Genomic DNA, 13,132 nt, shown 5'->3' with positions numbered 1-13,132 from the left:
TAGGATGGATTTTAGAGCTGACAATTATCCTCTCACAATCAATGATTGGTTTCACCTGCTGCATCTTGCGTCCTCTCATCGATCCGCTGCAGTCGATGACAAACACCACGTTTTTAGGCAGCCTGGCGAGGCTGCTGGGAGCGAAGTAATGTACAAAGTATCCATTGACGATCTGTGAGTGGGATACAAATGTGAAATGATAATGATATTAATGGAAAGTCCATGTACTGGCAGGAGCATGCTCGCTAGTGTTCACTTCCACTGTATTGGCTCTGATTGATCACATGACATCACTACACTATGAGCTCTCACTGCATTGGTTCTGAATAATCACATGACATTCCACGACCAGCATTCACTATACTGGCTTACCTGACATCTTCAAAAAAACCAGCTTTCATGGCATTGGTTCTGAGTGATCACATGGCATCTCCATGCTGCCATCTTCTACAACATTGGCTCTTGCTAATCACATGACACCATCAGGCTGCCAGTGTTAGCTTTATATTAGAACATGTGACTGCATTATCAGATTTCTCCATTGACTTGCATAACCATATGATTTCACAATGCCTACTGTCTCCTCATTGGCTCTGGATGATCATATGACCCAACCACACCCCCAGCATTCACTAAACTGTCTCTGAGTGGTCACATGACATCAGCACACTCCCAACTTTCACTAGATTGGCTCTAAATGCACACATGACATTATCACACTCCCAACTTTGACTATATTGCCCCTAAGGAGTCACATGACATCATAAAACTCCCAGCTTTCACTACATTGGTCCTTAGGAGTCACGTGACATCATCAAACTCCCAGCTTTCACTATATTGGCCCTGAGGAGTCACATGACATCAAAAGACTCCCAGCTTTCACTATATTGCCCCTGAGGAGTCACATGACATCATCAAACTCCCAGCTTTCACTAGAATGCCCCTGAGGAGTCACATGACATCATCACACTCCCAGATTTCACTACATTGGCCCTGAGGAGACACATGACATCATCAAACTCCCAGCTTTCACTAGAATGCCCCTGAGGAGTCACATGACATCATCAAACTCCCAGCTTTCACTAGATTGCCACTGAGGAGTCACATGACATCATCAAACTCACAGCTTTCACTATATTGCCCCTGAGGAGTCACATGACATCATCAAACTCACAGATTTCACTAGATTGCCCCTAAGGAGTCACATGACTGACTCTGACTACTCACATTATATTACATTTTCCCAACCAAATCAGCAGCCTTGAAGATCCCTATTAGAATAAAGGAAAGTTTTATTTTAGGTTTCTGAAAACGAACCTGGATGTTTCCAGCAGTTGTTTCTCTCTTCACGTCGTATTTTATTGTAAACTCGCCATCCAGAAGGGTTTCAGAGCAGATGGCACATTTACGCTGCTGGTGCATGGTGGGCTTAAAGGTGATATGTGCCTGAAAAGTATACATTGTGTCAGCCAGAATAACTTCAGTGCGAAACCCAAAAGCAAAGGAAGACAAATGCAGACAAAGGGGGACCAAGAAAGGCATAGGAAGACCAAGGAAGACAATTAAAGACTAATGAGGGCCAACCAAGGAAAGCAAAGGAAGGCAAATGAAAACAAAAGAGGGTCAATGAAAGCAAAGAGAGACAAATGCAGAAAATGGAAGACAAAGGAAGACAAATGAAGACTAAGGGGGGCCAAGGAAAGCAAAGGAAAAAAAAGAAGACTAAGGAGGGCCAAGGAAAGCAAAGCATGACTATGGAAGACAAAAGAAGACCAAGAAAGGCAAAGAAAGACAAATGAAGGCTAAGGAGAGCAAAGGAAAAACAAGGAAGACAAATGAAGACTATGGACAACCAGGGAAAGCATAGGAAGACCAAGGAAGAAAAAGGAGGACCAAGAAAGGCAAAGGAAAACCGAGGGAGACATATTAAGATTAAGAAGGGCAAAGGAAAGCAAAGGAAGACCAAGGAAGACAAATGAAGACCAAGGAGGGTTAAGAACAGCAAAGGAAGACCAAGAAAATCAAATGAAGACTAAGGAGGGCCAGGCAAAGCAAAGGAAGTCCAGGGAAGACAAATAAAGACTAAGCAGGGCCAAGGAAAGCAAAGGCAAATCAAGGAAGACTATAGAAGACAAAGGAGCTCTAAGGAGGGCTAAAGAGTATTAGGGAAGACAAAGGGAACCCAAGGAAGAAAAGATAGACCAAGGAGGACAAAAAGGAAGACCAAGAAAGACCAAGGAAGACAAAGAAAGACCAAGGAGGAACAAGGAGGACGAGGGAAGGCAAAAGAAGACCAAGGAAGACAAAGGAAGATCAAGAAAGACAAAGGAAGACCAAAGAAGACAAAAGAAGGGCAAAGGATGACCAAGCAAGGCAAATAAAGACCAAGGAGGACTAGGAAATACAAAGGAGGACCAAGAAAGAGCAAGGAAGACAAAGAAATGCTTTGGAGGACAAGGTAAGGCAAAGGAAAAAGAAACAAGATAAAGGTAGACTGGCCTTGTTTCCCGTGTGACTTTTTGTAACCACATCCACGAGTTCATTTGTGATGAAGGTTCCATGAGCCTCCACAAAGCTGATTTCCTGGGGCTCAATGATGTCCACGTTTATCTGTCAAACAATACATATACAATTCTGGTTCAGATCCCATTGTATGTTGTGTCAGACATTAATTGATGTCAGTCTGGTGGAGTGGGCATTTCTATGCAGGCTTCTTTTGCATGCAGACCACTTTAGGTATTGCCCACATGTGATGCTTGGCCTCCATGACTGAAATAACTGAAATCCATTAAATGAAAGGGGCAGGGCAAGCCAGGGACAGTCTGGCCGGGGAGGAAAGGACTAGATAATGCTGGATGTCCTCCAGACGGGGAATAATAATATAATAATCTGCCCTGCTACAGCTTCTAAAGCACATTGTGAGAAGCTCACAGTATGCAATGAAAACAGAGTAAGCCATTTCAGTACAGGAGAGGACCATGCACAACTAAATGACTGAAGGGAAGGCTGGAGGTCAGATATAACCCCTCTCCACCAGTAGATATAGACTTCTTATACAGGATGAGGGATCCCTCACAGATGATCATCTTACCTGAAAGTTTTCTACCAGCTGCTTTGGTTGCACTTTGATCTGCAGCTCATAACTCCCATGATGCCGTTTCAGTAACTCCTCATAGGTCAGTTTGAAGATGGCGGTGGCCCGCGCCCCAACATTCACACAGATTTTGAAGTTTTCCATTTTCCTTCCCGTTGATCTAAATTTTCCAAATGTTACATTATAAACTGACAGTGACACTCATCAAATTGTGCTTTATGTGAATTCTACGTATCATGTCACCATGGAAGAGTTACTTATCAAATGATAAATCTACAATCAATCCGTTATCCAAAACGAATACACACAACTCCGCATGTGAAATCGGGAAGTTTGCCATTCTTGTATCCTCTCTGCGGCAGACAGCTGGAGGTAACATTCTTGTCACAAGGTATGTAAAGAATACTTTTCCCAATTGTGTAAGATGGAGGGGGAGGAGTCAAAGGAGAGAGAGAGTCATATTTATAGGTGAAGGTCTGTCTTAAAGAGAGAAGGGTAAGGAGGAGTTCATTAGTACTAATTAGAGTAAACTAGAGTTAATAAAGGGTTCCTGTGAAAGAAATGTTAGTGATACAAAAGTAACAATGTCTCTATCTCTTACCTGGTCAATGTTTATAAACAATGTTACTTTGTATCTCTCTATCTCAAATCTGATCAATGTTTATAAACAATGTTACTTTGTATCTCTCTATCTCCTGTCTGATCAATGTTCATAAACAATGTTACTTTGTATCTCTCTATCTCCTGTCTGATCAATGTTTATAAACAATGTTATTTTATATCTCTCTATCTTCCGTCTGATCAATGTTTATAAACAATGTTACTTTGTATCTCTCGATCTCCTGTCTGATCAATGTTTATAAACAATGTTACTTTGTATCTCTCTATCTCCTGTCTGATCAATGTTTATAAACAATGTTACTTTGTATCTCTCGATCTCCTGTCTGATCAGAGTTTATAAACAATGTTACTTTGTATCTCTCTATCTCCTGTCTGATCAATGTTTATAAACAATGTTATTTTATATCTCTCTATCTTCCGTCTGATCAATGTTTATAAACAATGTTACTTTGTATCTCTCTATCTCCTGTCTGATCAATGTTTATAAACAATGTTATTTTATATCTCTCTATCTCCCGTCTTATCAATGTTTATAAACAATGTTACTTTGTATCTCTCGATCTCCTGTCTGATCAATGTTTATAAACAATGTTACTTTGTATCTCTCGATCTCCTGTCTGATCAATGTTTATAAACAATGTTACTTTGTATCTCTCTATCTCCCATCTGATCAATGTTTATAAACAATGTTACTTTATATTTCTCTATCTCCTGTCTGAACAACATTTATCCTGGAGACACAACAGAAAAAAGCAAATCTCTGCTATATGAGGGAAATCTCCTCCTAGTTGTCACCAGAGCAGGTGACCCCACATTGGAAGGTCACCTTCCTATTCTTCTTCTGGTGGATCGCCAATAATATATCTTTCTGTCCCGGTGACAAATCTAGAGGATGAATCACCCAGTAAACAGCAATAAAAATCTGACAGGGGTTATAATCCTTCCTGACTTCATACAAAGCTAAAAAAGAATAAGCAGGGAATGTCCCATAGAAGGTGGAGGAGGGGATACAATGGTGACACCTACTGGACAAGCCCGGCACTTTCCCCCCGGGACACCGCTCGATCGTACTGCTGCTCTGCGTCCTCCTTCTTCTTTACCATGCCGTCAGTTGTCACTCCGTCTACCGTCCTTCAACATAAAAGAGGCTTTTCAAAATTATATTCTGGTGGTCATTAGAAGATACTTTGTATTATTCTCTATACATGAAGACAAATCCGGATGAAACAAATGGAATCTTTTTTTTTATTATATTTTATTCTTTTCCCCTTGCCAGGTGTGTTGGGGTGATAAATAATAAATAGGAATGTCACCGCATTGCACCATCGATGGATCATGCATTGCGATAACGCACAGCGAGACACCCCAATATATCAATGAGGATCGATTCCCTCCGCTCGGGGCGGGACGGCGCTCACATGCTGAAGTTGGTGATGAACGCGGTTTTGGGAAGTTCCACATCGAAGATCGCCTCCTGAGAAGAGTTCCCCGTGTTCTGGATCTCCGTAGTGATCAGAGTCCGGGCAAATCGGGACGTGACCTTACAATCGATGTCCATTCTGTAGATGTCCATCGAGGATCCCACCTGCAGAGAGATCACACATCTGAAAATGGAGACCTCAAGGCCCTGTACAGAGGAGCTTACACTCTAATGTCCCCTCCCCCGCAGTCACATCAGTCTCTGTACAGAGGAGCTTACACTCTAATGTCCCCTCCCCCGCAGTCACATCAGTCTCTGTACAGAGGAGCTTACACTCTAATGTCCCCTCCCCCGCAGTCACATCAGTCTCTGTACAGAGGAGCTTACACTCTAATGTCCCCTCCCCCCACAGTCACATCAGTCTCTGTACAGAGGAGCTTACACTCTAATGTCCCCTCCCCCACACAGTCACATCAGTCTCTGTACAGAGGAGCTTACACTCTAATGTCCCCTCCCCCCCACAGTCACATCAGTCTCTGTACAGAGGAGCTTACACTCTAATGTCCCCTCCCCCCCACAGTCACATCAGTCTCTATACAGAGGAGCTTACACTCTAATGTCCCCTCCCCCACAGTCACATCAGTCTCTCTACAGAGGAGCTTACACTCTTATGTCCCCTCCCCCACAGTCACATCAGTCTCTGTACAGAGGAGCTTACACTCTAATGTCCCCTTCCCCCACAGTCACATCAGTCTCTATACAGAGGAGCTTACACTCTAATGTCCCCTCCCCCCACAGTCACATCAGTCTCTGTACAGAGGAGCTTACACTCTAATGTCCCCTCCCCCACAGTCACATCAGTCTCTGTACAGAGGAGCTTACACTCTAATGTCCCCTCCCCCCACAGTCACATCAGTCTCTATACAGAGGAGCTTACACTCTAATGTCCCCTCCCCCCACAGTCATATCAGTCTCTATACAGAGGAGCTTACACTCTAATGTCCCCTCCCCCACAGTCACATCAGTCTCTGTACAGAGGAGCTTACACTCTAATGTCCCCTCCCCCACAGTCACATCAGTCTCTATACAGAGGAGCTTACACTCTAATGTCCCCTCCCCCCACAGTCACATCAGTCTCTGTACAGAGGAGCTTACACTCTAATGTCCCCTCCCCCCACAGTCACATCAGTCTCTGTACAGAGGAGCCTACACTCTAATGTCCCCTCCCCCCACAGTCACATCAGTCTCTATACAGAGGAGCTTACACTCTAATGTCCTCTCCCCCACAGTCACATCAGTCTCTGTACAGAGGAGCTTACACTCTAATGTCCCCTCCCCCACAGTCACATCAGTCTCTGTACAGAGGAGCTTACACTCTAATGTCCCCTCCCCCCACACATCAGTCTCTGTACAGAGGAGCTTACACTCTAATGTCCCCTCCCCCCACAGTCACATCAGTCTCTGTACAGAGGAGCTTACACTCTAATGTTCCCTCCCCCACAGTCACATCAGTCTCTATACAGAGGAGCTTACACTCTAATGTCCCCTCCCCCCACAGTCACATCAGTCTCTGTACAGAGGAGCTTACACTCTAATGTCCCCTCCCCCCACAGTCACATCAGTCTCTATACAGAGGAGCTTACACTCTAATGTCCCCTCCCCCCCACAGTCACATCAGTCTCTGTACAGAGGAGCTTACACTCTAATGTCCCCTCCCCCCACAGTCACATCAGTCTCTATACAGAGGAGCTTACACTCTAATGTCCCCTCCCCCCCACAGTCACATCAGTCTCTGTACAGAGGAGCTTACACTCTAATGTCCCCTCCCCCCACAGTCACATCAGTCTCTATACAGAGGAGCTTACACTCTAATGTCCCCTCCCCCCACAGTCACATCAGTCTCTATACAGAGGAGCTTACACTTCAATGTCCCCTCCCCCACAGTCACATCAGTCTCTATACAGAGGAGCTTACACTCTAATGTCCCCTCCCCCACAGTCACATCAGTCTCTATACAGAGGAGCTTACACTCTAATGTCCCCTCCCCCACAGTCACATCAGTCTCTATACAGAGGAGCTTACACTCTAATGTCCCCTCCCCCACAGTCACATCAGTCTCTGTACAGAGGAGCTTACACTCTAATGTCCCCTCCCCCACAGTCACATCAGTCTCTGTACAGAGGAGCTTACACTCTAATGTCCCCTCCCCCACAGTCACATCAGTCTCTATACAGAGGAGCTTACACTCTAATGTCCCCTCCCCCCACAGTCACATCAGTCTCTATACAGAGGAGCTTACACTCTAATGTCCCTCCCCCCACAGTCACATCAGTCTCTATACAGAGGAGCTTACACTCTAATGTCCCCTCCCCCACAGTCACATCAGTCTCTGTACAGAGGAGCTTACACTCTAATGTCCCCTCCCCCACAGTCACATCAGTCTCTATACAGAGGAGCTTACACTCTAATGTCCCCTCCCCCACAGTCACATCAGTCTATATACAGAGGAGCTTACACTCTAATGTCCCCTCCCCCACAGTCACATCAGTCTCTGTACAGAGGAGCTTACACTCTAATGTCCCCTCCCCCACAGTCACATCAGTCTCTATACAGAGGAGCTTACACTCTAATGTCCCCTCCCCCCACAGTCACATCAGTCTCTGTACAGAGGAGCTTACACTCTAATGTCCCCTCCCCCCACACATCAGTCTCTATACAGAGGAGCTTACACTCTAATGTCCCCTCCCCCCACAGTCACATCAGTCTCTATACAGAGGAGCTTACACTCTAATGTCCCCTCCCCCCACAGTCACATCAGTCTCTATACAGAGGAGCTTACACTCTAATGTCCCCTCCCCCCACAGTCACATCAGTCTCTATACAGAGGAGCTTACACTCTGATGTCCCCTCCCCCCACAGTCACATCAGTCTCTATACAGAGGAGCTTACACTCTAATGTCCCCTCCCCCACAGTCACATCAGTCTCTATACAGAGGAGCTTACACTCTAATGTCCCCTCCCCCCACACATCAGTCTCTATACAGAGGAGCTTACACTCTAATGTCCCCTCCCCCCACAGTCACATCAGTCTCTATACAGAGGAGCTTACACTCTAATGTCCCCTCCCCCCACAGTCACATCAGTCTCTGTACAGAGGAGCTTACACTCTAATGTCCCCTCCCCCCACAGTGACATCAGTCTCTATACTGAGGAGCTTACACTCTAATGTCCCCTCCCCCCACAGTCATATCAGTCTCTATACAGAGGAGCTTACACTCTAATGTCCCCTCCCCCCACAGTCACATCAGTCTCTGTACAGAGGAGCTTACACTCTAATGTCCCCTCCCCCACACATCAGTCTCTATACAGAGGAGCTTACACTCTAATGTCCCCTCCCCCCACAGTCACATCAGTCTCTGTACAGAGGAGCTTACACTCTAATGTCCCCTCCCCCACACATCAGTCTCTGTACAGAGGAGCTTACACTCTAATGTCCCCTCCCCCCACAGTGACATCAGTCTCTATACAGAGGAGCTTACACTCTAATGTCCCCTCCCCCCACAGTCACATCAGTCTCTGTACAGAGGAGCTTACACTCTAATGTCCCCTCCCCCCACAGTCACATCAGTCTCTATACAGAGGAGCTTACACTCTAATGTCCCCTCCCCCCACAGTCACATCAGTCTCTGTACAGAGGAGCTTACACTCTAATGTCCCCTCCCCCCACAGTCACATCAGTCTCTGTACAGAGGAGCTTACACTCTAATGTCCCCTCCCCCCACAGTCACATCAGTCTCTGTACAGAGGAGCTTACACTCTAATGTCCCCTCCCCCCACAGTCACATCAGTCTCTATACAGAGGAGCTTACACTCTAATGTCCCCTCCCCCCACAGTCACATCAGTCTCTGTACAGAGGAGCTTACACTCTAATGTCCCCTCCCCCCACAGTCACATCAGTCTCTGTACAGAGGAGCTTACACTCTAATGTCCCCTCCCCCCCACAGTCACATCAGTCTCTATACAGAGGAGCTTACACTCTAATGTCCCCTCCCCCCACAGTCACATCAGTCTCTGTACAGAGGAGCTTACACTCTAATGTCCCCTCCCCCACAGTCACATCAGTCTCTGTACAGAGGAGCTTACACTCTAATGTCCCCTCCCCCCACAGTCACATCAATCTCTATACAGAGGAGCTTACACTCTAATGTCCCCTCCCCCCACAGTCACATCAGTCTCCATACAGAGGAGCTTACACTCTAATGTCCCCTCCCCCCACAGTCACATCAGTCTGTATACAGAGGAGCTTACACTCTAATGTCCCCTCCCCCACAGTCACATCAGTCTCTGTACAGAGGAGCTTACACTCTAATGTCCCCTCCCCCACAGTCACATCAGTCTCTATACAGAGGAGCTTACACTCTAATGTCCCCTCCCCCACAGTCACATCAGTCTCTGTACAGAGGAGCTTACACTCTAATGTCCCCTCCCCCACAGTCACATCAGTCTCTGTACAGAGGAGCTTACACTCTAATGTCCCCTCCCCCCACAGTCACATCAGTCTCTATACAGAGGAGCTTACACTCTAATGTCCCCTCCCCCCACAGTCACATCAGTCTCTATACAGAGGAGCTTACACTCTAATGTCCCCTCCCCCACAGTCACATCAGTCTCTGTACAGAGGAGCTTACACTCTAATGTCCCCTTCCCCCACAGTCACATCAGTCTCTGTACAGAGGAGCTTACACTCTAATGTCCCCTCCCCCACAGTCACATCAGTCTCTGTACAGAGGAGCTTACACTCTAATGTCCCCTCCCCCCCACAGTCACATCAGTCTCTATACAGAGGAGCTTACACTCTAATGTCCCCTCCCCCACAGTCACATCAGTCTCTATACAGAGGAGCTTACACTCTAATGTCCCCTCCCCCCACAGTCACATCAGTCTCTGTACAGAGGAGCTTACACTCTAATGTCCCCTCCCCCCACAGTCACATTAGTCTCTATACAGAGGAGCTTACACTCTAATGTCCCCTCCCCCCACAGTCACATCAGTCTCTGTACAGAGGAGCTTACACTCTAATGTCCCCTCCCCCCACAGTCACATCAGTCTCTATACAGAGGAGCTTACACTCTAATGTCCCCTCCCCCACACAGTCACATCAGTCTCTATACAGAGGAGCTTACACTCTAATGTCCCCTCCCCCACAGTCACATCAGTCTCTATACAGAGGAGCTTACACTCTAATGTCCCCTCCCCCCACAGTCACATCAGTCTCTGTACAGAGGAGCTTACACTCTAATGTCCCCTCCCCCCACAGTCACATCAGTCTCTATACAGAGGAGCTTACACTCTAATGTCCCCTCCCCCCACAGTCACATCAGTCTCTGTACAGAGGAGCTTACACTCTAATGTCCCCTCCCCCACAGTCACATCAGTCTCTGTACAGAGGAGCTTACACTCTAATGTCCCCTCCCCCACAGTCACATCAGTCTCTATACAGAGGAGCTTACACTCTAATGTCCCCTCCCCCCACAGTCACATCAGTCTCTATACAGAGGAGCTTACACTCTAATGTCCCCTCCCCCCCACAGTCACATCAGTCTCTGTACAGAGGAGCTTACACTCTAATGTCCCCTCCCCCACAGTCACATCAGTCTCTATACAGAGGAGCTTACACTCTAATGTCCCCTCCCCCCCACAGTCACATCAGTCTCTGTACAGAGGAGCTTACACTCTAATGTCCCCTCCCCCCACAGTCACATCAGTCTCTATACAGAGGAGCTTACACTCTAATGTGCCCTTCCCCCCCACAGTCACATCAGTCTCTGTACAGAGGAGCTTACACTCTAATGTCCCCTCCCCCACAGTCACATCAGTCTCTGTACAGAGGAGCTTACACTCTAATGTCCCCTCCCCCACAGTCACATCAGTCTGTACAGAGGAGCTTACACTCTAATGTCCCCTCCCCCACACATCAGTCTCTATACAGAGGAGCTTACACTCTAATGTCCCCTCCCCCCACAGTCACATCAGTCTCTGTACAGAGGAGCTTACACTCTAATGTCCCCTCCCCCACACATCAGTCTCTATACAGAGGAGCTTACACTCTAATGTCCCCTCCCCCCACAGTCACATCAGTCTCTGTACAGAGGAGCTTACACTCTAATGTCCCCTCCCCCACACATCAGTCTCTGTACAGAGGAGCTTACACTCTAATGTCCCCTCCCCCCACAGTCACATCAGTCTCTGTACAGAGGAGCTTACACTCTAATGTCCCCTCCCCCACACATCAGTCTCTATACAGAGGAGCTTACACTCTAATGTCCCCTCCCCCCACAGTCACATCAGTCTCTGTACAGAGGAGCTTACACTCTAATGTCCCCTCCCCCACACATCAGTCTCTATACAGAGGAGCTTACACTCTAATGTCCCCTCCCCCCACAGTCACATCAGTCTCTGTACAGAGGAGCTTACACTCTAATGTCCCCTCCCCCACACATCAGTCTCTGTACAGAGGAGCTTACACTCTAATGTCCCCTCCCCCCACAGTCACATCAGTCTCTGTACAGAGGAGCTTACACTCTAATGTCCCCTCCCCCACAGTCACATCAGTCTCTATACAGAGGAGCTTACACTCTAATGTCCCCTCCCCCACAGTCACATCAGTCTCTGTACAGAGGAGCTTACACTCTAATGTCCCCTCCCCCCACAGTCACATCAGTCTCTGTACAGAGGAGCTTACACTCTAATGTCCCCTCCCCCACAGTCACATCAGTCTCTATACAGAGGAGCTTACACTCTAATGTCCCCTCCCCCACAGTCACATCAGTCTCTGTACAGAGGAGCTTACACTCTAATGTCCCCTCCCCCCCACAGTCACATCAGTCTCTATACAGAGGAGCTTACACTCTAATGTCCCCTCCCCCCACAGTCACATCAGTCTCTATACAGAGGAGCTTACACTCTAATGTCCCCTCCCCCCACAGTCACATCAGTCTCTATACAGAGGAGCTTACACTCTAATGTCCCCTCCCCCACAGTCACATCCGTCTCTATACAGAGGAGCTTACACTCTAATGTCCCCTCCCCCCACAGTCACATCAGTCTCTATACAGAGGAGCTTACACTCTAATGTCCCCTCCCCCACAGTCACATCAGTCTCTGTACAGAGGAGCTTACACTCTAATGTCCCCTCCCCCACAGTCACATCAGTCTCTATACAGAGGAGCTTACACTCTAATGTCCCCTCCCCCCCACAGTCACATCAGTCTCTGTACAGAGGAGCTTACACTCTAATGTCCCCTCCCCCACACATCAGTCTCTATACAGAAGAGCTTACACTCTAATGTCCCCTCCCCCACACATCAGTCTCTATACAGAAGAGCTTACACTCACCGGAGCTCCATGGTTTGGTCGGAATTCACACACAGCGAGGAGAACCACCACTATGTTCCTCCACTTGTTAGGAGCCATTTAAAAAAAGTTAAAAAAAAACGTCCTTCCTGAGAACATTGATGGACATTCGGCGTTCAGATTAATGGATAACTTTGTAGAGAAACAAAACCCCCCAAAATGTTTTACACAACCCGAATTTCACAAGCGGTTCCTGTAGGAGGCCAATGAGGAGCTTCACTTCCAATTCTGGAAAGAGTTGTGAGGAAGACGGATCAATAATTGCACATTGATCTGTAGACTGAAAACATTGGCAGGCGCCCTCCGGATGGTCGGCTCCTCTTTGATGGGGGGGGGGGGCCTGTAAACCCGTGACACACGTGTGCTTGAAGAATGTCTCCCCTCCCCCTGAGCCCCGCCCAGAAAAAAAATGATCGAGGCTTGATACACCAACAAAAACCCTTGTAAAATACAGTGAAACCTTGGTTTGAGAGTAACTTGGTTTGAGATCGTTTTGCAAGACAAGCAAAATTGTAAAAAAAAATTTGAACTTGATATACAACTGATCGTTGTATCGTCACAACTGAGTATAAAAGAGAAGAGA

At 47.1% G+C, this 13,132-nt stretch overlaps 1 protein-coding gene across 5 annotated transcripts in view; it reads right to left on the bottom strand.

The window, feature by feature from the left end:
- The window catches only part of LOC141102630 (inter-alpha-trypsin inhibitor heavy chain H3-like), a 53,396-nt gene extending 40,658 nt beyond the window's left edge, over window positions 1-12,738 (bottom strand). The window contains exons 1-7 of one of the 5 annotated variants that reach the window (XM_073591544.1): window positions 12,532-12,738; window positions 5,134-5,300; window positions 4,742-4,846; window positions 3,092-3,254; window positions 2,500-2,610; window positions 1,318-1,446; window positions 56-172 (exon numbers count right to left, since the gene is read on the bottom strand). In XM_073591544.1, coding sequence (XP_073447645.1) covers window positions 56-172; window positions 1,318-1,446; window positions 2,500-2,610; window positions 3,092-3,254; window positions 4,742-4,846; window positions 5,134-5,300; window positions 12,532-12,609 — 870 coding nt within the window. In that variant the 5' untranslated portion in view covers window positions 12,610-12,738. The remainder of the gene's footprint in view (window positions 1-55; window positions 173-1,317; window positions 1,447-2,499; window positions 2,611-3,091; window positions 3,255-4,741; window positions 4,847-5,133; window positions 5,301-12,531) is intronic. The other 4 variants (XM_073591542.1, XM_073591543.1, XM_073591541.1 and 1 more) reach the window with 4 other exon arrangements.
- Between the last annotated feature and the right edge of the window lie 394 nt (window positions 12,739-13,132).

The sequence above is a fragment of the Aquarana catesbeiana genome, linkage group LG07, assembly GCF_042186555.1.
Source record: "Aquarana catesbeiana isolate 2022-GZ linkage group LG07, ASM4218655v1, whole genome shotgun sequence".
Classification (NCBI taxonomy): domain Eukaryota; kingdom Metazoa; phylum Chordata; class Amphibia; order Anura; family Ranidae; genus Aquarana; species Aquarana catesbeiana.
The sequence above is the reverse complement of the archived record's forward strand: the minus strand, read 5'-3'. Positions and strand labels throughout refer to the sequence as shown.